Genomic DNA, 27,656 nt, shown 5'->3' with positions numbered 1-27,656 from the left:
CACAGAAAACAGGCAGCAGTGAGCAAATTCCACTTTCGCAAGCGTGGGTTTTGATACGCCCCGCAGCCTGAGACTGAGGTCGGTGCCATTGCACAAGGCAACTGCGAGGTAGCAATTGATTTAACAAAGTGTCTCCTTAAACACGATTCCCCAACAGGAGGAAAGCAGTGAACAGAGCTTGACAGTAACTTACAGCCATTAGTTTCAAAATCCTGCAAAGTTTAGGAACAATTACCAAAGAGGTTCAGTGGCCACTGTGAGCGTATCAGTGAAAGCCTGGTCAGCACAGGAAAACTCCATTACTGCAACAGAAGTTTTAAAAAATCAAGGCAAATCTCCAAAGAGCTTTTAACAGCTATGGATTCCAAATTGACCTTGCCAGAACGATTTTGGCATGTGGAAGGGCCAGATCAAACACAGAATTGGGCACTAAGGAAGAAGAGAGTTTTACGATTCAAAATTGCATCCGGATTGAACAATAAGTCTGAGGCTGAACAAGTCAACACATTATTGTAAAAGCCAAAACCTGCAGATGCTGGAAATCCAAAACAAAAATAAAAATACCTGGAAAAACTCAGCAGATCTGACAACAACTGCGGAGAGAAATACAGTTAACGTTTCCAGTCCGTATGACTCTTCAACAGAACTAAGGAAAAATAGAAAAGAGGTGAAATATAAGCTGGTTTAAGGGGTGGTGGGACAGGTAGAGCTGGATAGAAGGCCAGTGATAGGTGGAGATAGCCAAAAGATGTCATGGACAAAAGGACAAAGAGGTTTTGAAGGTGGTGATATTATCTAAGGAATGTGCTAACAGGTGACATTAAGGGTAGAAAGCAAGATGAGCAAGGAACAGATAACCCTAGTGGGGAAGGGTGGGGGGAAGGGATCGAAATAGGTTAAAAGGTAGAGATAAAACAATGGACGGAAATATATTTTAAAATAATGGAAATAGGTGGGAAGAGAAAAATCTTTATAAATTATTGGAAAAAAGGGGATTGAAAAGGGGGTGGGGATGGAGGAGAGAGTTCATGATCTAAAATTGTTGAACTCAATATTCAGTCCGGAAGGCTGTAAAGTGCCTAGTCGGAAGATGAGGTGCTGTTCTTCCAGTTTATGTTGAGCTTCACTGGAACAATGCAGCAGGCCAAGGACAGACATATGGGTATGAGAGCAGGGTGGAGTGTTGAAATGGCAAGCGACAGGGAGGTCTGGGTCATGCTTGCAGACTGACCGAAGGTGTTCTGTAAAGTGGTCACCCAGTCTGCGTTTGGTCTCTCCAATGTAGAGGAAACCGCATTGGGAGCAGCGACTGCAGTAGACTAAATTGAGGGAAGTGCAAGTGAAATGCTGTTTCACTTTAAAGGAGTGTTTGGGCCCTTGGACAGTGAGGAAAGGGCAAGTAAAGGGGCAGGTGTTGCACCTTCTGCGGTTGCATGGGAAGGTGCCGTTGGAGGGGGTTGAGGAGTAGGGGGTGATGGAGGAGTGGACCAGGGTGTCCCAGAGGGAACGATCCCTGCGGAATGCCGCCGGGGGGCTGAAGGGAAGATGTGTTTGGTGGTGGCATCATGCTGGAGTTGGCAGAAATGGCGGAGGATGATCCTTTGAATGTGGAGGCAGGTGGGGTGATAAGTGAGGACAAGGGGGACCCTATCATGGTTCTAGGAGGGAGAGAGTGGATGTGCGGGAGATGAGCCGGACACGGTTGAGGGCCCTGTCAACCACCGTGGATGAAAAACCGCGGTAAAGGAAGAAGGAAGACACATCAGAGTAACTGTTTTGGAAAGCGGCATCATCAGAACAGATGCAACGGAGGCGAAGGAACTGAGAGAATGGGATGGGGTCCTTACAGGAAGCGGGGTGTGAGGAGCTGTAGTTGAGGTAGCTGTGAGAGTCAGTAGGCTTGTAATGAATATTGGTGGACAGTCTATCAACAGAAATTGAGACAGAGAGGTCAAGGAAGGGAAGGGAAGTGTCAGAGATGAACCATGTGAAAATAATGGAGGGGTGGAAATTGGAAGCAAAGTTAATAAATTTTTCCAGGTCCAGGCGAGAGCATGAAGTGGCACCGAAGCAAGAGTTGTGGGAGGGGGCAGGAGTAGGACTGGAACAAGGAATGTTCCACATACCCCATAAAGAGACAGGCATAACTGGGGCCCATGCGGGTACCCATAGCCACACCTTTTATTTGGAGGAAGTGAGACAAGTTTAAGGAGAAATTGTTCAGTGAGAGAACAAGTTCAGCCAGACAGAGGAGAGTAGTGGTGGATGGGGATTGTTCGGGCCTCTGTTCGAGGAAGAAGTGGAGAGCCATCAGACCATCCCGGTGAGGGATGGAGGTGTAGAGGGATTGGACGTCCATGGTGAAGAGGAGGCAGTTGGGGCCAGGGAACTGGAAATTGTTGATATGACGTTGGGTGTCAGAGGAATCACAGATGTAGGTGGGATGGGACTGGACAAGGGGAGAGAGAATGGAGTCAAGATAGCAAGAAATGAGTTCCGTGAGGCAGGAACAGGCTGACACAATCGGTCTGCCGGGACAGTCCTGTTTGTGGGTTTTGGGTAGGAGGCAGAAGGGAACCATCCGAGGTTGGGAGACTATCAGGTTGGAAGCTGTGGAAGGAAGATCTCCAGAGGAGATGAGGTCAGTAACAGTCCTGGAAACAATGGCTTGATGTTCAATGGTGGGGTCATGGTCCAGGGGAAGGTAGGAGGAAGTGTCTGCGAGTTGACGCTCAGCCTCTGCGAGGTAGCAGTCAGTGCACCAGACAACAATAGCACCACCCTTGTCAGCAGGTTTGATGACAATGTTAGGGTTGGACCTGAGAGAACGGAGTGCAGCAAGTTCAGAAAGAGACAGGTTAGAGCAGGTGAGAGGAGCAGAGGAATTGAGACGACTGATATAAAAAGATACAGTGTAATAGAAACATAGGAAATATAAGCAGGAAGAGGTCACGCCGACAGTTCTCAATGAAAAGATCAAGAGAAGGTAAGAATCCAGAGGGGTGGGTCCAGGCGGAGGGAGAATATTGGAGGCAGGTAAAAGGATCCGTTGAATGGAGAGAGGACTCCTGCCCAAAGAAGTGAGCACAGAGATGAAGGCGGCAGAAGAAGAGTTCAGCATCATGCCGAGCCTGAAATTCATTAAGATGAGGGCGTAAGGGTAGAAACTGAGTCCTTTGCTGAGCACTGAACGTTCAGCATCAGAGAGGGGAAGATCAGGGGGTATGGTGAATGCACGGCTGGGGCTGGGATTGGAAGACGGGATGAGGACAGAGGGATGGGCAGGGGTGGAGGATCCTGGATGGGCGTTGGTGTTGATGAGTTGTTGGAGCTTGCGTTCCTTTGCACCTGAAAGAAAGAGACAAAGTTTCTTGTTGAGGTGTCGGATGAGAAGAATAAAATGAAACTGGGGGCACGGGCAGCTTAGAAATAGTTAGGAAGGCAAATGGCATGTTGGCCTTCATTGCAAGGTAAGTTGAGCACAGGAGCAAGGTTGTCTTACTGCAACTATACAGGGCCTTGGTGAGACCACACCTGGTCTCCTTACCTAACAAAGGATATACTTGTCCAGGAGTGCAGCTAAGGTTCACCAGACTGATTCCTGAGATGGCAGAATTGTCGTATGAGGAGAGATTGGGCTGACTAGCCTGTATTCACTAGAGTTTAGAAAAATGAGAGGGGATCTCATTCAAACATGAAATTCTGACAGGGATGGACAGACTGGATGCAAGGATGATGTTTCCTCAGGTTTGGAGGTTTAGAACAAGTGTTGCAGTTTCTGAATATATTTAAAAAGGAAATGGAAGAGTAGGCTTGAAGTGCCGAATTGACCTATTCCTGCTTATATTTTATATGTTTCTATTACACTGTATCTTTTTATATCGATGCTGTTTTATTAGTGATCTGTAATTTATTTATCTTTTTATTTATTCACAGGATGTGGGCTTCACTGGCTAGCCCAGCATTTATTGCCCATCACAAGTTGCCCTTGAGAAGGTGATGGTAAGCTGCCTTCTTGAACCACTGCAATCCATGTGGTGTAGGTACACCTACAGTGCTGTTAGAAAGGAAATTCCAGCGGCAGTAAAGAACGGCGATATATTTCCAAGTCAGGATGATGAGTGACTTGGAGGGGAACCTCCAGGTGGTGGTGTTCCCATCTGTCTGCTGCCTTTGTCCTATATGGTAGTGGTCATGGGTTTGGAAAGTGCTGTCCAAATAACCTGGTGAATTCCTGCTGTGCATCTTGTAGATGCGACACACTGCTGCTACTGTATGTCAGTGGAGGGAGTGACATGGTGCCAATCAAGCTGGCTGCTTTGTCCTGGATGGTGTCAAGCTTCTTGAGTGTTGTGGGAGCTGCACTCATTCAGTCAAATGGGAAGTATTCCATCACACTCCTGACTTGTGCCTTGTAGATGATGGACAGTTTTGAGGAGTCGGGAGGTGAGTTGCTCATCGCAGAACCTTTTTATATCTGTACTGTTTTATTGGTGATCTGTTATTTAGACACTGCACCTTTTATATCTGTGCTGTTTATTGGTGATTTGATATTTAGACACTGCACCTTTTATATCTGTACCATTTTATTGGTGATCTGTTATTTAGACACTGCACCTTTAGTAGCTGTGCTGTTTTATTGGCGATCCATTATTTAGACACTGCACCTTTCATATCTGTACTGTTCTCACAGAATCACAGAATTACACAGTGCAAATTGGCCCTTTGGCCCATTGAGTCTACACCGACAGGTGAGAAACACCTGACCTACCTACCTAATCCCGTTTACCAGCACTTGGCCCATGGCCTTGAATGTTATGACGTGCCAAGTGCTCATCCAGGTACTTTTTAAAGGGTGTGAGGCAACCCACCTCCATCACCCTCCCAGGCATCGCATTCCAGACCGTCACCACCCTCTGGGTAAAAAAGTTTTTCCTCATATCCTTGTGTCCCCTCATGACTGACCCTTCAACTAAGGGGAACAGCTGCACCCTATTCATCCCGTCCATGCCCCTCATAATCTTGTACACCTCGATCAGGTCGCCCCTCGGTCTTCCCTGCTCCGACAAAAACAACCCAAGTCTATCCAACCTCTTTTCATAACTTAAATGTTTCATCCCAGGCAACATCCTGGTGAATCTGCTCTGCACCTGCTCCAATGCAATCACTCCTTCCTATAATGTGGCGACCAGAATTGCACACAATACTCCAGCTGTGGCCTCACCAAGGTTCTATACAACTCCAACATGACCTCCCTACTTTTGTAATCTATGCCTCGAGTGATAAAGGCCAGTGTTCCATATGCCTTTTTCACCACCCCACTAACATGCCCCTCCACCATCAGAGATCAATGGATACACACGCTAAGATCCCTTTGTTCCTCAGAACTTCATAGTGTCATGCCGTTCATTGAATACTTCTTTGTCAAATTACTCCTTCCAAAGTGTAGCACCTCACACTTTTCAGGGTTAAATTCCATCTGCCACTTAACTGCCCATTCGACCATCCCGTCTATATCTTCCTGTAGCCCAAGACACTCAACCTGTTAATCACCCGGCCAATCTTTGTGTCATCCACAAACTTACTAATCCTACCTCCCACATTCTCATCTATGTCGTTTATATAAATGACAAATAATAGGGGACCCAGCACAGATCCCTGTGGTATGCCGCTAGATACTGACTTCCAGTCACCAAAGCATCCTTCTGTCATCACCCTCTGTCTCCTACAACTAAGACAATTTTGAATCCACCTTGTCAAATTACTCTGTATCCCATGTGCATTTGCCTTCCTTATAAGTCTCCCATGTGGGATCTTGTCAAAGGCTTTGCTGAAATTCATATAAACTACATCAACTACACTATCCTCATCGACACACCTGGTCACCTCCTCAAAAAATTCAATCAAATTTGTTCGGCATGACCTCCCTCTGACAATGCTGACTATCCCTGATCAAACCTTGCCTCTCCAAGTGGAAATAGATTCTCTCCTTCAGAACTTTCTCCAATAGTTTCCCTACCACTGACGTGAGACTCACTGGCCTGTAGTTCCCTGGCTTATCTCTGCAACCCTTCTTAAATAGTGGAACCACATTAGTTGTTCTCCAGTCCTCTGGCACCTCCCTGTGTCCAGACAGGAATTCAAAATTTGGGTCAGAGCCCCTGCAATCTCCTCACTTGCCTCCCTCAGCAGTTTGGGACACAAATCATCCGGACCTGGAGATTTGTCCACTTTTAAGCCTGCCAACACCTCCAATACCTTGTCACTCACTATATCAATTTGCTCAAGAACCTCGCAGTCTCTCTCCCCGAGTTCGATACCTTCATTCTCATTCTCTTGGGTGAAGACGGATGTGAAGTATTCATTCAACACTCTACTGATGTCCTTTGGCTCCACCCATAGATTGCCCCCTTGGTCTCTTATGGGCCCTACTCTTTCCCTGGTTATCCTCTTCCCATTGATATACTTACAGAATATATTGGGATTTTCCCTACTTTTACCAGCCTGAGCTTTCTCATATCCCCTCTTTGCTCTCCTAATTGCTTTCTTAAGCTCCACTCTGCACTTTCTGTACTCCACTAATGCCTCTGCTGATTTGCTTCCCTTGTACCTGCTGAAAGCCTCTCTTTTCCTTCTCATTATAACCTGAATCTCTCTGGTCATCCATGTTTCTCTGGGCTTGTTACTCCTTCCTATCACCCTAGAGGGAACATATGAGCCTGTACCCTCCCCATTTCCTTTTTGAACACCCCCCACTGCTCTTCTGTAGACTTCCCCACAAGTAGCTGTCCCCAGTCTGCCTTGGCCAGTTCCTGCCTTATTTTACTAAAATCCACTTTCCCTCAGTCCAAAACATTTTTTTGCAACTTGTCTATTTCTTTGTCCATAACAAACTTAAAGTGTACCATGTGGGTGCTATCACTAAAATGCTCCCCCACCACCACCTCAGCCACCTGTCCGGCTTCATTCTCCGAATTAGGTCCAGCACTGCGCTGTCCCTTGTTGGGCCCTCTACATATTGACCTAAAATGTTCTCCTGTACACATTTCAAGAAACCCACTCCATCCAAGCCCTTAACACTATGTCTATCCCAATTAATGTTGGGAAAGTTGAAATCACCTAATATAATTACCCTATTGTTATTGTTCCTACACACCCCTGCAAATTGTGCACATAGTTGCTCCTCAATTTCCCGATGACTATCTGGGGGTCTATAATAAACACCTAACAATGTGGCTGCCCTTTTTTTATTCCTAAACTCTACCCACAAAGCTTCATTCGATGCTCCAAGATATCATCTCTCCTTACTGCAGTAACTGACTCCTGGTGGTGAAGGGAGTGAATGTTTGTGGATGAGGTATCAATAAAGTGGGGTGCTTTGTCCTAGATGGTGCCAAGCTTCTTGAGTTTTGTTGGAGCTGCACTCATCCAGGCAAGTGGAGAGTATTCCATCACATTCCTGACTTGTGCCTTGTAGGTGATGGACAGGTTTAGGAGAGTCAGGAGGTGGATTACTCATCGCAGGATTCTTAGCCTCACCTGCGTTTGTAGCCACAGTATTTATGTGGCTAGTCCAGTTCAGTTTCTGGTCAATGGTAAACTCCAGGATGTTGATAGTGGGGGATTCAGCAATGGTAATGCTATTGAATGTCAAGAGGCGAAGGTTAGATTCTTTCTTGTTGGAGATGGTCATTGCCCAGCACTTGTGTGTTCCTTGCCCCTTGTCAGCCCAAGCCTGGATATTGTCCAGGTCTTGCTGGATTGGACATGGACTGCTTCAGTAACTGAGGAGTCATGAAAGGTGCTGACCATTGTGCATTCATCAGTGAACATCCTCACTTCTGACCTTATGATAGAAGGAAGGTCATTGATGAATCAATTGAAGACAGTTGGGACAAGAACACTCCACTGAGGAACACCTGCAGTGATGTCCTGGAGCTGAGATGATTGACCTTCAACAACCATAATGATCTTCATTTGTGCTAGGTATAGAAAATTCAGAGGGGAATTAAAAAAAGCAAATAAGGGAAGCAAAGAGAGCGTATGAAAAGAGACCGGCAGCTAACATAAAAGGGAATCCAAGAGTCACCTATCAGCAGAGGAATAATAAAAGGAGCAGTGGGGCCAATTAGGCACCAAAAAAGGGATTGAGGCAAGGGGTACGTCTGAGGAATAAAATGAACACTTTGTATCCGCATTTACCAAGGAAGAAGATGCTGCACAGCTCATGGTGCAAAAGGAGGTAGTTCAGACATTTGAAAGGTTTAAAATTGGTAAAGAGGAGGTATTGTATAGGCTGCCTATACTTAAAATTGATAAGGTTACAGGATTATATGAGGGAAGTGAGTGCAGAAATTGTGGAAGCAACAATTTTCCAGTATGCCTTCAGCTCAGGGGTGGTCCCAGAGATTTGCATACATCACACCCTTGTTCAAAAAAATGTAAAGATAAGTCCAGCAACTAGACTAGTCAGTTTAATCTCAGTAATTGAGAAGTTTCTGGAAATGATAATTCTAGACAAAATTAATAGTCACTTGGGCAAATGCGGGTTAATTGAGGAAAGGCAGCACAGATCTGTTAAAAGCAAAACAAAAACAAAAATACCTGGAAAAACTCAGCAGGTCTGACTGCTGAGTTTTTCCAGGTATTTTTGTTTTTGTTTTGGATTTCCAGCATTCGCAGTTTTTTGCTTTTATCTGTTATGAGCAAATCTTGTTTACCTAACTTCCTGGAGATTTTTGATGAGATGATAGAGAGGGTTGATGAGGACAATGCTGTTGATGTGGTGTACAGAGGCTTCCAAAAGGCATTTGATAAAGTGCGGCACAACAGACTTGTGAGCAAAGTTAGAGTTCAAGTTAGTAGCAACATGGATATGAAATTGACACAGTGACAGGAAACAGGGACTAGTTGTTAATGAATGTTTGTCAGACTTGAAGGGAGGGTTATAGTAGAGTTCCCTAGGTGTCAGTGTTATATTTCTGATATATATTAATGACCTCAGTCTTAGTCTACAGGGAACAATTTCAAAGTTTGCAGGCAATACAAAACTTGGAAATATTGTGAACTGTGAAGAGGATAGCATAGAACTTCAAAAGGACATAGATAGGTTGGTAGAATGGGTGAACAAGATGAAGTTTAATGCAGAGAAGTGTGAAATGATTCACTTTGGTGGAAAGAATGCAGAGAGGCAATATAAAAACGGGGTGCAGGAGCAGAGGGGCCTAGATGGAAATGTACATAAATTATTGAAGGTGGCAGGACAGGTTGAGACCGCAGTTAACAAAGCATACAGCATCCCCAGTTTTATTAATACGGGCATAGGATACAAAGCAAGGTGGTTATATTAAACTTCTATGGAACACTGATTCGGCCTCAACTGGAATATTGCATCCAGTTCTGGAAAGACGTGAAGACATTAGGGAGAGCGCAGAAAAGGTTCTTTTTTTCTTAATTCTTTATTGGGAGGTAGGCAACAATGGCAAGGCCAGCATTTATTGCCCATCCCTAATTGCCATTGAACTGAGTGTCTTGCTAGGCCATTTAAGAGGACATTTTAGAGTCAACCACTTTTCTGCGAGTCTGCAGTCACATGTCAGCCAGACCAGGTAAACACGGCAGATTTCCTTCCCTGAAGGGCATTATGAACTAGGTGACTTTTTACAACAATCGGTGATAGTAACTTGGTCACCATTGCTGGGACTAGCTTTCAATTCCAGATTTAGTAATTGAATTTAAATTCCACCAGCTGCCAAGATGGAACTTGAACTCACATCTCCAGAGCATTCGGCTGGGCCTCTGGATTACTAGTCCATTGACACTACCAGCACAGCACACCACCTGATTCATGGGAAAGGTTCCAGGGATGAGGAACTTCAGCTATGTAGATAGATTGGAGAAATTGGGACTATTTGTTTGGAGAATAGAAGGTTAAGAGGAGATTTGATAGAGGTATTCAAAATCATGAGAGGTCGGAACAGAGTTGATAGAGAGAAACTGTTCCCATTGGTGGAAGGATCAAGAACAAGAAGACATAGGTTTAAGATAACTGGCAAAAGAACCAATGACAACATGGGGAAAAACTTTTTCGTGCAGCTAGTGGTCAGGATCTGGAATGCAGCGCCCAAGAGTGTTGTGGAGGCAGGTTCAATCGAGGCATTCAAGAAGGAATTGGATTATTATCTCAAAAGGAAGAACGTGCAGGGTTACAGGGCAAATGTAAGGGAATAGCACTAGATAAGTTGCTCCTTCGGAGAACCAGCACGGACACATCTGGTTCATTAACGTCCTTTAGGGAAGGAAATCTGTTGTCCTTACCTGGTCTGGCCTACATGTGACTCCAGACCCACAGCAATGTGGTTGACTCTTAAATGCCTCAGAATAAGGGCAATTAGGGATGGGCAATAAATGCTGGCCTAGGCAGCGACGCCCACATCCCATGAGCAAATAAAAAAAAAATTAATGGCCTCCTTCTGTTCTGTAACAATTCTGTGATTCTTATTCATTTTGTGATTCTGAAGAGTGTGTACTATTTGTGACACCATACACCAGCAGGAGTCAGCACCTTTGGAGGACATGGCAGAGAAATGAATCATGAAGCAGTTGCTAATATTACAGTTGTTGTGACATTTTGAAGAAGATAACTTAAGGGTGATGCAGTATATGGAACATACACAGATTTTCAAAAGACCCCTGATAAGGTAGCAGATAGCAGACTCATGGCTAAGGTCAGAATATTCAGAGTCAGGGGACAAGTCCCTGGATAGCAAGCTGGTTAAAAAACAGAAGTCAGAGAGTGGGGTTTAAGGGTAGCTATTTAGAATGGCGAAAAAAGGAAAGTGGTGTTCCATTGGGTTGAATGCTGGGACCACTGTTGTTCATCGTGTATCTGAATGAGCTGGACTCAGGAATCAGAAGTACAATTTCACTCTGGACAGTTGTGGAAGATACCAAATTGGGTGGGAGGGTAAGGGGTGCATCATTAATGCTAAGGAAGAATGTCAAAAAAATCACAAGCTGTTAATGAACTTGGAGAAAGAACATGTTATTGGCAAATTAATTTTAGCATTGATAAGTGTGAGGTAGTGTATTTTGGTAGATGAAACGAGAAGGTCATTTACTCTTTTCTAAGGATTCTAAACAGGATAGAGGAGCAACTGGATCTCGGGGTACAGATTTACAAATCACTAAAAGAAGCAACGCAAGTTAATGAGGCCTAAAATGCAAAGTTCTGGAGTTCATTTCTAGAAGAATGGAACTGAAAACTAAGAGGTTTTGTGAAACTTGAATGGAACCTTGGTTGGGCCATACTTGGGAGGAACAAGCAGAGTTCCAATTTCCATATTACAAGATGATTTTAGGGGCATTGGAGAAGTTGCAAAAGGATTTTCAAGAATGATACCAGAACTGAGAGGGCATATATAGCGGGAAAAGTCTGAACAGTTTGGATCTCTTTTCTCTAGAAAAGTGAGGGCCGAGAATTGGCCAGAGGCCTTTAAAAGCAAGGGTTTGATAGGGTAAATGTAGAGAAAATGTTTCCATTTGTGGTAGAGTCCAAAGTTAGGGAACATAGAATAGTCATCAATAAATCCAATAGGGAATACAGGACAAACTTGTTTAGCCAGAGAATAGTTAGAATGTGGAACCCACTACAAAATAAAATAATGAGACAAATAGCATAAGATGCATTGAAAAACAGAAGCTAAATAAACAAAGGAGAAAGAAATAGAATGAAACGTTGAGAGAATTTGATGAAAGTGGGTTGGAAAAGGCTTGTACAAAGTATAAAATTGGCATAAAGCAGTTGGACAGAATGACTCATTCTTATGTTGTAAATTTTCTGTCATTCTACTTAATGCTTACCCTGACTCTGAAGTCCTTGTGTCCTAGCATTTTCTTGTTATTCTCCATGATTTTGGTGGCGATGACCTTGTTTAATGGCACTAGCAATAACCCTACCACAAGACCCCCAAGGAAAGTCACACCAATCTGCTGGTACAGAAGGTAGAGAGTGAGACTAAACTGAAAGGGTAAGCTCCACACCTCGTGGAAACTGGGAAAGAAATTCACTATCCGGTCTGTGTCAATGCTCATGAAGTTGACAATCTCACCCACAGAGAATTTGGACAGAGTGGTAATGTTGACATGCAGAGCTTTGCGGTAAATGGCAGATATTATTGCCGACCGGACCTTCAAACCGACCATCATGACTCGGTAGTTGAATTGGTTGAGAAGAACAGCACCCACAAAAGTGCTGAGAAACAGGCCCAGTGTGTACCAGATGCCCTTGGTCATTTGCTGAGTGCCGGACTCCATGAAAGAGAGCAGCAAGTTTAAAAGCAGAGGCCCTGAAAAGCCCAGCATGCTGCCTCCAAACTTTAACAGTCCAAGGCAGTAATAATGATAGCCGAAGGCTTTATGCAAGACGGAGAGAAGATGCACTTCCTTTTCCACGTTTGTAGATGTGGTCTCTTTCTGGGTCTCCTCGGATCTCTGTTGGTCACGCCACGAATTTCTGTGGGTATTCTGACTGCTGTCGATGCGCCGATTGCTATCAGATTCTGGTTTGTGCTGTTTCTTTTCCTTTCTTGCTGCCTTCTCCAACACACACTTTTGCCAGCTTTTCTGAAAAAGTTCTTCAATGTTAAGGGTCCTAAGTTTCGGAGGTAGCTGGTAGACATCATTGGGCTGGGTAATCTGCAAATTGTAGCCACGCTTCAAGATGGGGTTCATCCAGAAGTAGAAGAGGCGAGAGACCCAGCTTGCCCCATCTTCAGCCACAATCTCTCCTTCGGGTCCTGCAGCCCCACCTTGCAACAATGGCTCCTGCTCAGGGCTTATTTCATCTCTTCCAGGTTGGGAGGCAACTAGCACAATCAGATAAGCAAGAAGTAAAGTTAATTCTGCACAGGTCAAAATGAATCTTAGCCAGCTCGAAAGGTAATCTGAACATGTGACTTGTCCAGCCTGGCAATCAGCTACCAGAATGATAATTAATGCAGGGGCAGGAATGATTGCAAAGAAAGGCAGTATTGCTGGACCCAGTGAGCGTCCATACTGAGACTTGCTGAGCACACTCACTGCCAGTCCATGTACAAGCCAGGCTATCACAGCAACAGAATCCACCAATACCTCCAGCCACAGAGTTTGCAAGTTCGGAAAAAAGATGATTGTTACCACATCAATGAGGAAAAGAGCCACCTGAATGAAAGAGATGATAATCCTGCATTCCCAACTCCAGGTGAAAGTCTGCCAGTGAGATCTGAAAGAAAAAGTCAAATTTAGGAGATTTTGAATTACCTTCTTTTTGTGATCAAAGTGAGAGATGTTGACACTTAGTAAAGTTTTGGGCATCAGTATCAGTAATGGTACAGCATTTAGACACCACTAAGCTCGCTCTACACTACCCCAAAATGCAATTAAGCCATAACTTCAGCTCAATCTGATTTTACCAGGGAGCATTTTTTCTTTGTGCCCAGCAGTCAACCTGCGGCCTTTCCTAGTGAAACTGATAATTGAGGACCAAATTAGAGATAGTTTTTTGCTTTAATAGGCCACAACTTTTCAGAACTTCTCAGGACTCTAACATCCACTACGTGATATTTTCATTCTACCACTCTGAGTACAGCTTTTTTAAAAATCTTGAAAATATAAAATGAATAATATATCGGAAAGTTTTAGCTTTAAATTGTTTGACTGATTAAAATCTAAACCTTACATCATAGTTGCAAGATGGAAACAGGCCATTCAGCCCAACAAGTGATGTCAGCATTTACACACAACACAGTTCACTCGTACTTTTCAAATTTGTTCACTTTTTCCTTCATCCAATTATCTAATTGAATCTTAAATATTGACATAGCTCTTGACTCAACTACTAAACCAGGAAGTGAATTCCACATCCTCACAGCTCTCTGTGTGACGAGATTTCTTCTGTTCATCCTGCCTTTTGTATTTAATTTTATATCCATGGCCCTTAATAAATAGATGCACTGTATGTTGTAATAGCCATAAGAAATCCTCTACAGTTCTTGTTCCTGATTAATGAACAACAATTGCCTCACTGGAAAGTGCATTGGTGTGGTCAGCAAGTGAGGAAAGGATGGGACTGAGCTGTGAAACTCCTCCCACATGCGAATACTCTGTTAACGCAGTGCTATGTTTCACAGAAATAATGGCCACAGAAAGAGGGCCCAAGGAAAAGTGTCTTTGTTCTGCACCCAAGTCTTCAAGAGCAGTGGAGGGAAAAAAAGTCAAAGAGAAAAACCTAGAATGTCAGTGCTACGTCTATCTTACTTATCACCTCAAGACTGCACTAATTCTGTCCCGGAAACAATTTCATACTGTGTCACAATACAACTCCATACTTTCAGAACCAGACACCCCCACCCCTGAATATGAACAAGCTGATCAAATCAGCACATTAATCTTCAAACTTGGGAGTTTGTAACTTGACATAATAGCAGAGGTACGGAACTCACATACCGAGGAGTGTTAAGATAGCAGGCACTGGCAAAAGCCAGAGCAGTGTGTGGCAGCACATTAAGGACTAGTTGATTGAAGCAATATCCAACACTACCATTATCCCACACTGGAAATGGGTTCGAACGATCGGTGTCGCATAATTCAGCTAGGAAATCAGCCATACCAGGATAGAAGCCACAGCATCAGGGTACAACTGGGAAAGGAGAAACAGTACATTAGCTAGATAAGGCAACAAGCCTTACAAAGTGGCACAAGCACAGCAACAAGTTTGATAAAGGTATTATCTTTGTTCAAAATGTAGCAAATTTTTTGAATAAATATTTTCGTTAAAAATATACAATGTTTTATTGATGCATCAGTGAGAAAATCATCAGCCAAGTGTGGCCTGAATTGGAAAGTCCAATATTCAGTGAGTTTGGTCCAGAGAATGTTGAGCGCAGATATAAAAACAGAAAATGCTGGAAAAACTCAGCAGGTCTGACAGCATCTGTGGAGAGAGAAACAGAGTTAAAGTTTTGAGTCCATATGACTCTTCTTCAGAGCTCAAGAGTAAAAATGTGATGAAATGTATACTGTTTAAGGGGTTAGAGCAGGTGAAGCTGGATAGAAGGCCAGAAGGTGGGGGCTAAAAGAGATTGACAAAATTGTCATGGAAACAAGACAAAGGAAGTGTTAATAGTACTGGTAAAGACTAAAGAAGGTGCTGACAGTGGCATAAAGGTAAGCAGAATGTGTGAATAGCAGAACAAGGGTCAACACTCTGTGGAAGAACAACATTGAACAAGTAACAATGGCCTTTTTGGGGTTGGGGTGGGGGGAGGGGGCAGTGGTTGGGGAGAAAGGATAGAAAAAGGGAAAAGGCAATAAAAAGGGGATAAAACAATGAATAAATGAATAAAAATTAAAATATAAATAAAAAATAAAACTAATTTTAAAAAAGGGATTATAAAAGAGATGACGATAGAATTCATTCTGAAGTTGTTGAAGTCGATGTTAAGCCTGGAAGGCTGTAAAGTGCCTAATCGGAAGATGAGATGCTGTTCCTCCAGTTTGCGTTAAGCTTCACTGGAACATTGCAGCAGGCCAAGGACAGACATGTGGGCATGAGAGCAGGGTGGTGTGTTGAAATGGCAAGCAACAGGAAGGTCTGGGTCATGCTTGCAGACAGACCGAAGGTGTTCCACAAAACGGTTACCCAGACTGCCTTGAGTCTCCCCAATGTAGAAGAGAGGGAGCAGAGTGGGAGCATCAAATGCAGTAGGCCAAATTGAAGGAGGTGCAAGTGAAGTGCTGCTTCACCTGAAAGGAGTATTTGGGTCCTTGGACAGTGAGGAGGGAGGAGGTAAAGGGGCAAGCATTGCATCTTCTGTGATTACATGAGAAGGTGCCGTGGGGAGGGGATGAGGTGTTGGGGTGGAGGAGTGGACCAGGGTGTCCCGGAGGGAATGGTCCATACATAATACCGACTTGGGGGGGGGGGGGGGGTGCGGGGGAGTGGGGGGGGGGGGGGGGGGGGGGGGGGGGAGAGATGTGTTTGGTGGTGGCATCATGCTGGAATTGGCAGAAATGGCAGAGGATGATCCTTTGAATGCAGAAGCTGGTAGGGTGAAAAATGAGGACAAAGGGGACTCTGTCATGGTTCTGGCAGAGAGGGGAACCTGTGAGGACAGAGACACAGAAGATGGGTCAAAGCTGTGGGCCCTGTCAGCCACAGTTGGGGGGGGGGGGTGGGGGGAACCTCCGTTAAGGAAGGAGGAAATTTTGGAAAGTGGCAGCATTGGAACAGATGTGACAGAGGTGGAGGAAATGAGAGAATGGGATGGTGTCGTTACAGGAAGCAGAGTGTGAGGAGCTGCAGTCAAGGTAGCTGTGGGAGGTGGCGGGCTGGTAATGAATATTGGTGGACAGTCTATCACCAGAAATGGAGACAAAGAGGTCAAGGAAGGGAAGTATAAATTATACAGTATATATTTTATCACATTTCTATTTCTCTTTAGCTCTGAAGAGTCATGCAGACTCAAATGCTAACTCTGTTTCACTCTGCACAGATGCTGTCAGACCTGAGTTTTTCCAGCATTTTCTGTTTTTATTTCAGATTCCAGCATCCGCAGAATTTTGCTTTTATCTCAGTTGAGCGCAGTTCAGGAGCTGTTACAATTGGTACCAATGGCTAGGGTTCGTTATCACGAAAATTAGCCTTGGTTTTGGTTGTTCCTGTTGGAAACGCACCAAGTACCAGGCCTATCGCGCTCAGTGGGAGAGACAAACTTGTAATGAAGTGTGGACAAATCAGGCATTTTGCGAATTCCGCCTCCCCGTCTCTGCGCACAAAGATGTGACTGGAGGTTGGGTCTCAATCCACACTGGATGAGCAGAGATTATCTCCAATATAAAGACACAATCATTAATGGACAGTGAAAGTTTGGTTTCTCCCACACGAGAGAAGAAATTCCAGATTCTTGCGCTACATTTCTCCAGACCTAGTTTGCAGTTGTTGATTTGCAACTTCCACGAAATAAACAGACAAGTGGAAAAGGCAATAACAACAAAAAAACCAATTAAAACAATGTTTCTACAGCCGTAAACAATTAGTGAATGATCCGGGTTTTCAATATAAGGAGCCTCAACCTCCCTGCGCTTTGCCGGTTTTAACATTGCTGACACGGAAATACTCAGCAGGTCAGGCAACATGTGGAGAGAGAAACAGAAGTCGGGATGTCCTCATTGTTTTGTTTTTAATTTCAGATTTTGTTGAAATACAGAAATCCTTACGTTCAGCTTCAGCTGGAAGCCGCTCAGTCAAGGAAGCTCCGCCCTTCCCTCGCCAACGAGGTTTCCTGGCCCCAAGTTGGTGTCCCTCGCAGTGAGTGGTACAGCAGCAGCAGCATTGTGAGAGCACTCCCTTGTGCCTGGAGGCTGCAAATCTCCTTCTCCTTCCCCTTCCACTTCACTTCACTTCACCCTGTCCTCCCCTCTCTGATGCAGGACTTTGGTCCTCCGCGCAGGAGCCAATCTTCGTGAATGCATCTGGGCAGCAAAGCCTGCATTTTTCAATCGTTATTTTAACATTGATGTTAATCCACTTAATTTAATCAAGGTTCATGCCGTGTTACAATACTACCGATCAGAGAACTCTGAAAGAGCCGAAAAGCTCTTCAACTCCGGAAAGCATCATTACCAGGCTTGTTTCTGATGGAAATCCGCGAGAATGCTGCTTCATTTTCCCCCCTCTTAAATTGTGATCAGAACATCAAGGCCAAAACTTATTGAGGATAAATAAGCAATCTCCTGATCTGTACTAATAACAGGTGATATATTGATTCGCTGAATGATAGAATGGCTGCAGCACAGATGGAGGCCATCAGGCCCATCATGTCCGTTTAGGCCCACTGCAGGAGCAATTCATGCAATGCTTCTCCCCTTTTCCCTGTAGCCCTGCACATCTTTCCTTTTCAGATATTGATACAATTCCCTTTCAAATCTCTCGATTGAACCTTCCTCCTCCACAATCTCAGGAAACACATTCCAGATCCTAACCCCTCAGCTCCAAAAAAAGTTTTTTCTCATACTCCCATTGTTCCTTTTGCTAATTACCTTAAATATGTGCCCTCAGGTTCTCCATCTTACTGCCAAAGCAAATTGGTTCTTTCGATCCATTCTGTTCATATCCCTCATGATTTTGAATACGTATAAAATCTTCTCTCAACCTTCTATTCCCCAAGGAAAACAGTCCCAGCTTCTACAATCCATCTACCTAGTTGAAGTTCCTTATCCCTGGAACCATTCTCATTAATCTTTTCTGCACCCTCTCTAATGCCTTCACATCCTTCCTGAAGTGTAATGCCTAGAACTGGGCACAACACTATAGTTGAGGCTAAACCAGTGGTTTATACAGATTTAACATAATTTCCTAAAATCTTCTCTCAACCTTCTATTCCCCAAAGAAAACAGTCCCAGCTTCTACAATCCATCTACCTAGTTGAAGTTCCTTATCCCTGGAACCATTCTCATTAATCTTTTCTGCACCCTCTCTAATGCCTTCACATCCTTCCTGAAGTGTAATGCCTAGAACTGGGCACAACACTATAGTTGAGGCCAAACCAGTGGTTTATACAGATTTAACATAATTTCCTTGCTTTTATACTCTATGTTCCTATTTGATAAAACCAAGGATACCATTGGCTTTATTAACTGTGTTCTCAACCTGTCCTGCCACCTTCAATGATTTATGCACATATATGCCCAGGTCCCTCCAATCCTACATCCCCTTTAGAACTGTACCCCTTATTTTATATTGTCTCTCAACGCTCTTCCTAACAAAATGAATCACTTCACACTTCTTTGCAATAAATTTCCACCAACCTGTCTGTAACCTCTTGAAGTTCTACATTATCTTCCTCACAGTTTGCAATACTTCCAAATTTTGTAGTAGCCACAAGTTTTGAAATTATTCCCTGTACCCCAAAGTCGAGGCCATTTATATGTCAGGAAGAGCAGGGATCCCAACACTGATCCCTGGGGAACTCGACTATAAACCTCCTTCCAGTCCAAAAAACATCCAATAATCATTAATCTTTGTTTCCTGTCACTCAGCCAATTTTGTATCCATGTTGCTATTGTCCCTTTTATTCCATGAGCTCTAACTTTGCCCAAAAGTCTGTAGTGCAGCAGTGTATCTGTTATGTTTTGGAAGTCCATATATACCACATCAACAGCATTGCCCTCATCAACCCTCTATGATAAGTCATCAAAAAACTCCAGCAAGTTAGTCAAACATGATTTGCTCTTAACAAATCCATGCTGACTTTAATTAACCTGCATTTGCCCATATGCCTATTAAATTTTTCCTGAATTAATGTTTCCAAAAGTTTCCCCACCACTGAGGTTAAATGGACAGATTTGTAGTTGCCTTATCTTTAGTCCTCTGGCACCACTCCTGAGTCTACGGAAGACAGGAAAATTATAGCCAGTGCCTCCACAATTTCCACTCTCGCTTCCCTCAGTTTCCTAGGATGCATCACAACCAGTTCTGATGCTTTATCAACTTCAAGTATTTATTTATTCAATACCTCCTCTTTATCTATTTTAAATCCTTCAGGGTTTGAACTACCTCCTTTTCAAGCATTATCTGTGCAGCATTTTCATCCTTGGTAAAGACAGATGCAAAGTATTCATTCAGCACCTCAGCCATGCCCCCTGCCTCCATGCGTAAATCCCTTTTTTTGGTCCCTAATCAGCCTAACTCCTTTTACCACCCTTTTGCTATTTATATGCCCATAGAAGACTTTTGGATTCCCCTTTTTTAGTTGCTAGTCTCTTCATACTCTCTCTTTGCTTCTCTTATTTGCTTCTTCAATTCCCCTTTAAACCTTCTATATTCAACCAGGTTCTCAATTGTATTATCCACCTGGCATCTGTCATAAGCACACGTTTTCTTCTTTGTCTTAATCCCTATATCTCTTGGCATCAAGGGAGCTCTGGATTTGATTGCCCCTACTTTTCACCTTTGTGGGAATATACCTTGACTGTACCTGAACTATTTCTTCTTTAAAGGTATCCCATTGTTCAATTACAATTTTTCCTGCTAATCTTTGACTCCAATTTATCTGGCCCAGATCCACTCTTACCCTGTTGTAGTTAGCTTTCCCCCAGTTAATTATTCTTACCCTGGTGACAGGACTAGTATTTGTTAGCCATCCCTAATTGCCCTTGAAATGAGTGGCTTGTGAGGCCATCTCAGAGAGCAGCCAGCCATGTCACATGTAGGTCAAGCAAGGTAAGGACAGCAGATTTCCCTCCCTAAAGGACATTCATGAACTAGGTGTGTTGTTATTACAATCGATGATAGTTTCATGCTCACCATTACTGAGACTAGCTTTTTTAAAATTCCAGATTTTGTTAATTAAATATAAATTCCACCAGTTCTTGTGGTGGGATTTGAATCCACCTCCCCAGGGCATTAGTCTGGGCCTCTGGATCACTAGTCCAGTGACATTACTACTACACCACCATATCCCCTATATTCCATCCTTTACTACTATCCCAGTTTATATTTGAATGATTAAAGTCTTAATTAATCAATTAAAGTATAATTAAGATTATAACATCAATTATTCTTGCACTTCTCCGTAATTTCCTTGCAAATTTCTTCCTCTACATCTTTCCCATTAGTTGGTAGCCCATGGACCACATAGAACAGTGGAATTGCACCCTTTTTGTTCCTTAGCTTTAGCCAAATAGATTCTGTCCTTGACTCCTCTACGGCATCCTTTCTCCAGCACTGCAATGCTCTCCTTAATTAAACAGCCATCCACCTCCTTTCCTTCCTTTCCTATCTTTCCTGGACACCTTGCGTCCAGGAATATGTAATACCCAGTGCTGCCCTTCTTTGAGTCAGGTCTCCGTTATCATATTTCCTCGTGGCTATGTGCATCTGGAACTTATTTAGCACACTCCTTGCATTCACACTACTGCACACTAACCCTAATATAGACTTTATTACTTTCTTCCTTAGTCTGATCTCACCTAATTCCTTACTATTTCCTGCTCCAGTACTATCTGTTTCTCCCAATATTCTGTGTAGTTTGGTATTCCTCACTGCTCTTATCTTCTGGTTCCCATATCCATGCCAAGTTAGTTTATAATCTTCCCCAATAGCCCTAGCAAGTCACCCCATGAGGAACTTGGTCCCAGCTCTGTTTAGGTGCAACATGACCAGTCTCTACAGGTCCCATCTTCCCCAGAACTGATCCCAATGCCCAAAGAATCTGAAGTACTCCTCCTGCACCATCTTTCTAACCACACATTATTCTACCTTATCCTCCAATTTCTGTACTCACTTGCCCGTGGTACCAGGAGTAATTTGGACATTACTACTTCTGATGTTCTGCTTCCTAATTTCCAACCTTGCTCCCTAAATTCTGACTACAGGGCTACATCCTTCCTTCTACCTATGTCATTGGTACCAATGTGGACCATTGTAAGATTCTTCCAATACTGCTGGTTAAGTAAGCATCAGGGGTTGTCTTAGGCTGAATCACTTGCCAACATTTCACTTCCATTTGGTTTCCAGTTGTGGCTCAGTTTGTAATACTCTCACCACTGGGTCAAGATGGCCTGGGTTTAAGAGTCCCATTCTAGGCTTTGAGCACAAAGATCGAAGCTCACACTCCAATGCAGTACTAGGGGAGCACTGCACTGTGGGAGATGTCAAACTGAGGTTTCATATACCCCCTCAGGTGGATGCCAAAGATTCCATCGCACTATCTTAAAGAAAAGCACATTAACTATCTTTGCTGTCCTAACCAATATTTAGCCCTCAATCAACATTACAAAAGCTAGTCATTATAACATTGCAGTGTGGGATCTTGCTGTGCACAAATGGGCTGTCATGTTTCCTACATTACAACAGTGACTACTCTTCAAAAAGTACATCATTGGCTTTATAGAATCATATGTTCTATAAAGAATATATAGAATTTATAGATCATAGAAGATGTTACCTAAACAAAAGTCTTTCTTTGTCTTTGTCTGCTGCCCTGACAATATGGGGAGAATTTTTTTCCCCGTCGGGGGAGCGGGTGCGGGCAGGCGTGCAACCAATTGCCGCCTGTGATCGGCTGCATGCCGCCATTTTACATGGGCGGGCCTTAATTGGCCTGCCCAGGGTGACGCGCATCCAGAAGCACTGAGTGCTCCCTGTGCGGGCCGGGGGAGTAGGCTGAGTCAGGGCCTGAGCTCTTTTGCACAAGTGCGCGAAACAGCACAGAAATCTCCCTGAGGCACAGAGCTGTCTCAGGGAGATTAGTGCAATTTTTAAAAATTTAAATAGAGAAAGAAGAAATCTTCTAAGACATGTCCCCTCATGTGACAGTGTCACATGAGCTGGGACATGTATTTGAATTTTATTAAAAATTTTTATTGAAGTTTAAAAACCTTCATGAAACCTAATCCCGCCCGTGGATGAGGTTTCATGATAAATGTGAAGGCAGCCTGGGCTTTTAGCCTGTCTACCAACCTTAAGGTTGGACGGGCAGCTCAGTTAAGTGTTTTAATTTATATTTAAATGGCCTTAATAGGTCTTTGACAGTTCAGCAGGCGCGCAGCCAACTCCAGTGCATACCCACCGAATTGAAGATCTGAATGACGTGCGGTGATGCACGTCAACACAAACTGGAGGAACAGCACCTCATCTTCCGACTAGGCACTTTACAGCCTTCCGGACTGAATATTGAGTTCAACAATTTTAGATCATGAACTGTCTCCTCCATCCCCACCCCCTTTCCCATCCCCCTTTTTTCCAATAATATATATAGATTTATCTTTTCCCACCTATTTCTATTATTTTTAAATGTATTTCCATCCATTATTTTATCTCTAGCTTTTAGCCTATTTCGATCCCTTCCCCCCACCCCACCCCACCCCACCCCACCCCCACTAGGGCTATCTGTACCTTGCTCGTCCTGCTTTCTACCCTTAATGTCGCCTAATAGCACATTCCTTAGATAATATCACCACCTTCAACACCTCTTTGTCCTTTTGTCCATGACATATTTTGGCTATCTCCACCTATCACTGACCCTCCATCCAGCTCTACCTGTCCCACCACCCCTTAAACCAGCTTATATTTCACCTCTTTTCTATTTTTCCTTAGGTCTGTTGAAGATTTATATGGACTCAAAACGTTAACTGTGTTCCTCTCCACAGGTGCTGTCAGACCTGCTGAGTTTAATCAGTTGGAATTCCCAGCCTAATCACCCATCCATGACCCCAGCTAGAAACTGTATGTGTGTGTGGCATTGAAGGAAAATTAAGTTGGGCTTGATCATGATCATCTTGAAGCTCAAAGTGACTTTGTACTAATGACTGGACTCACAGGTCAAGAGTGGCTGCTTGAACAAGTTGCCAAACAACAAGTGCTCCCTATTAAACCAGAGCCCAGCAAAGAGTTAATGCCTTCAGAATGGAAAGAGGAGAAAACTGACAAAAAAAAAGCTTTGCAGAATAGTATCATGAAAATTCATACCATAAATTGTTTATTTTTTTCTGGATCATAACACCAGTAGCTCAGCTTTATGTATCATTCAGTATGACTGAAAAAATGAGACATACTATCAAAGCTTTTCAGCTTACACTTATCACAACAGATGCAAGAATGCAAATTTAAACTTAACCCTCATGAGGAAAGGGTGCTTAGCATAATGGGTTAATAGCTATGGTAATGAGATAGTGATGTGTGTCATGATGTAACATTGTCATCAGCAGTCATAAGTTAGAGACTCTGTTAGATACAGGGAATGGTGTGTACACAAGAGAGATGTATTTACCTTGTAGCTTATTATGCATATACTGTAAATAAAGTCGTTTTGAAGAAATCCACCTGAGTCTGACCGCAGTTACTCATGAGTAGAAGGAAACCTTCCTAATATAGACTAGGCCACAAGTTAAACCACAAAATATGACAGCAGCAGTGGTGACACCAACCTAACAATTTGGTGCCATCGACAGAACACCCCCAGAGGGAGAAATCAGAAGAAGGCTTCTTCAAAAGCAGAATCAGAAGACCTACTTCAGTGAGAGGCACATTGAGAGTTGGTAGCAATGCCAGAGCCAGTCAAGCACTCACTGTCCCTTCTGCAACTGTTTGAAAACCTCAAAGGTTCACAGAGAGGTTGGGACACGTGGAAAAAACACTTCCTCAGGTATTGAGCAGAATCGAGTTTGCTTGCCAAAGAGCAGAAGCACCAGGTTAGTTCATCCCTCTATGCAGTGGGGCCTGTTATCAATGACATTCTCCTAAGATGGGGTAGAAAAGACATCTGCAGATTTTGAAACAGTTCTAAAAGTGTTCAATGCTTGTTTCAGCCCAAAACAGAACCTCATAATCGAGTAAGCGCTATTCAATGAGAGATCCCAAAGGTCAGGGGCATTCATCGAATTGTTTCTTACAGGCCTGTATGAGCTAGCCAGTTGTCAGAGGTATGGTGCATTGAAAGATTAACTAATTCACAACTGCATTGTTGTCAGAATCCACGACGAAAAGCTATCAGATTTTTACAGACAAAACACAACCTGACCCTCAGTCAAATGGTTCAATATGGTAGGCAGGATGCACTTGGAGCAAAATCAGGCTAAAATCTATCAAAATACTGAGGATTCAGGCAAGTCTGTTATTGGGTAGGCCTAAAGGCAGCAGTTGCACCCATTCAAAATCCCACCAAAACAGGCATAAGGGTAGGAAACCCTCCCAAATGCAGCCATCTTGAGGTACCCCCGCTGCAGTGCTAAAAAGCAGCACAGCAGCAAAATTGCCCAGCAGGGAGTGCAGAGTGTTTACAATATGGAAAGACAGGACACTTCAAGCAGTTCTGTAAATCTAAAAATTTCAGAAGAAAAGCAAGAGAATGTCTATGAGCTAGTTTTACTTTGTAGCGTTTTGGAAGAAAGCAATTATATTTGACACAATGTATTCTTCACATTAAGAACAAGCTTTTGTAACAATGTGTGACTAGTTTTGTAACTATAATTTTTTTAGACTTTTATCAGTCAAGACTATATGTTAATTGAATGTATAAGGAGACTTTACCACTTTACATTTTAAACACTGATTACTGTTATGCACTTCTATTTTATACACACTCGGTATAACTTTTAAGTATTATTACTTTGCAATCTTTTGTATTAGGCCTACATAGTTTTAAGGATATGAGCAACTTTTCCAAATCATCCTTTTGTTTTAAAAGTAAAGTAACTCATTCCAATTACTAACAACCACAAAGAGAAAAACATCACCTAACAGATGGCCTCTAAAGACAGTTATTGATAAGGGTTCTGAGACGATGAGCTCAGGGTATCATTCATGAGGATATAATAGCATGCGTCCCCTATCCTAAACAAATGGTCAAAGGAAGATATCATAAAACACCCTTTTGTCCTAGGAAGAAGTTATTAGAATAACAGAAATAAACTCTGGCGAGAAGTGAATTCAATTAATGACCATCACCTTTGTGGCCAATCATAGACTGATCACGCACCCCTTACTCAAATTAGAAAATAGTCTCATTTAGGCCAATCAGAATACAATAACATCATTGATCGCACTATGGGTTGTGGCTTGGTAACAATTAATAAGCAAGAGCTTTCACTGGCCAATGTGCGCTGAAGTTAAAACTGAGGACTGCTTGTCAGCTGAAAGCAGAAGATCAGAAGCCAGAGACGGGGCATGGGGGAGGGGTGGCGGGGGGAGAGAGAGAGAGAGAGAGAGAGAGAAGGCTGAATGCCGACCTGCGCCCAAAGCTGAATCAGGAAGCATGAAGTTATAAGTATTGACTTATAACTTATTAAAGTTCCCTGCATTACTTCACTAAACTGTCTCTTGTTGCCTGAATGGTTAAAGTCTCAAATGAACAAAATTGGAATTCAAGTTCAAAAGAACTTACAATAATCTCCTTGACCACCTTTGTTAGCCGTGGGTGGTTCATCCTTCTCATCAAGTCCTTCTTTTTAACCGGGTTAAATTTTCACTGAACGTTATGAAATATCTGCTCAGAAAGCTGACAACACTGTGGGACACTGAATCCTTTATGACAGTGACTGGGTGGGGTGGGGGTGGAGACGAGTTGGGCTAGGAGTTGGATGGAACCTGTAACAGTAAAGGAGGTTACAGAAGTTTGAAAATATAACCAGAATAGTTTAACAAAATAGTCTAAAATTGTTATAAAAAAGTTCACTTGATTCTTTGATGGGAAGGGAGATGTAGCATAATGGGTTAATAGTTATGGTAATGAGATAGTGCTGTGTATCATGATGTAACAGTGACATCAGCAGCCATGCGCTAGAGACTCTGCTAGAGAGAAGGGATAGCCTGTACGCAAGAGAGAGGTACTACCCAGTAGCCCATGTATATAGTGTAAATAAAGTAGTTTTGAAGAAACCTACCTGAGTCAGGCCTCAGTCACCATGAGAAGTGGGAAACCATCCCAGTGTAGATTAGGCTGCAAATTACAACACAAAGCAGGTGCTAATTGATTGGTTTGAATTAAACAAAGCCTGGGTTACAATAGTTCCCTGGTACATTCTCCATGGCAACAGCTTGAACAATCAGAGTCAGCCTGTCAACCAATCAGCACCTTTTCTCATGTAGTATAAATTTATGCTCCCTTTGAAATTTGACAATCTTGTGTCTATCCTGATGAATGCAAGACCAAAATCTTCAACAACATGTCTAATTCTTCAATAATATCAAGTTCTGTACTACCAAATGATTACATCATTCAGTGTTACAGTCATCAATTTTGCGGATGTTGTGTCAGGCTAATAATGAATATCTAATATCTATCTAACGGATCAGGCACAACTGTAACTATTTTGACACCAGATGAAGCTAAGTATTAAAATGTTCTGGTAAAATCTCCCAAACCTATAGCTTTCAAGTTTATTGCTGCTAAATTATTTTTAAAATGTTTCTCCTCCTCTCCTGAAGCAATCAGGTAATTTTTTCAAGAATACACATAAGTAGCAAATGTCATGCAAGCTATTTCACCATGAAGGACATTAGAACCAAAGGCAATTCTGTCATCCTCCTTACCAGAGTCGTTCAAAAGAGAAAATAACTATAACTCATTTTCTCTCCTCTTCCCATTAAGTGTCATGAAAGGAGATAACAGCAGCTTTGACAACTATCTTTCAAACATCAGTGAATAAGAAAGTTTAGCCTTTTACAGCACCTTTAAAGTGAGCCTGTTTCAGGGTGTTGTCAGGAACCATTTCTTCACACTGTCATGAATGCTGCACTTCACAAGACGATTATGTTTTAAAAGCTGCAGGGGAACATCACCATCTACAAATTCACTTCATGGTCACACACCATCCTGACTTAGAACTACATTGATCATCCTTCACTGTCACTGGGCCAAAATCTTGGAACCCCCTTCCTCACAGCACTGCGGGTGTATCTACACCACATGGACTGCAGCATTTAAGAAGACAGCTCACTACCACATCCTCAAGGGCAATTAGGGATGGTCAACAAATGCTGGCCTTGCCAGTGATGCCCACATCTCATCTTATCGAATGGCAGGATCGAGGAGCCAAATGGCCTACTTCTGCTCCCAATAATAAAAAACAGTCCCCTCAGCTCAAGGTGAAACAAGACGTTCTGAAAAGGGGGATGG

General features: G+C 43.1%; 1 protein-coding gene across 2 annotated transcripts in view; it reads right to left on the bottom strand.

Moving 5' to 3' along the window:
- abcc10 (ATP-binding cassette, sub-family C (CFTR/MRP), member 10) overlaps positions 1–17,310 on the bottom strand; it is a 310,704-nt gene extending 293,394 nt beyond the window's left edge. The window contains exons 1-3 of one of the 2 annotated variants that reach the window (XM_041187839.1): positions 17,257–17,310; positions 14,485–14,677; positions 11,863–13,261 (exon numbers count right to left, since the gene is read on the bottom strand). In XM_041187839.1, coding sequence (XP_041043773.1) covers positions 11,863–13,261; positions 14,485–14,645 — 1,560 coding nt within the window. In that variant the 5' untranslated portion in view covers positions 14,646–14,677; positions 17,257–17,310. The remainder of the gene's footprint in view (positions 1–11,862; positions 13,262–14,484; positions 14,678–17,256) is intronic. The other variant, XM_041187840.1, reaches the window with a different exon arrangement.
- Between the last annotated feature and the right edge of the window lie 10,346 nt (positions 17,311–27,656).

The sequence above is a fragment of the Carcharodon carcharias genome, chromosome 5 (assembly GCF_017639515.1).
Source record: "Carcharodon carcharias isolate sCarCar2 chromosome 5, sCarCar2.pri, whole genome shotgun sequence".
NCBI lineage: Eukaryota > Metazoa > Chordata > Chondrichthyes > Lamniformes > Lamnidae > Carcharodon > Carcharodon carcharias.
The sequence above is the reverse complement of the archived record's forward strand: the minus strand, read 5'-3'. Positions and strand labels throughout refer to the sequence as shown.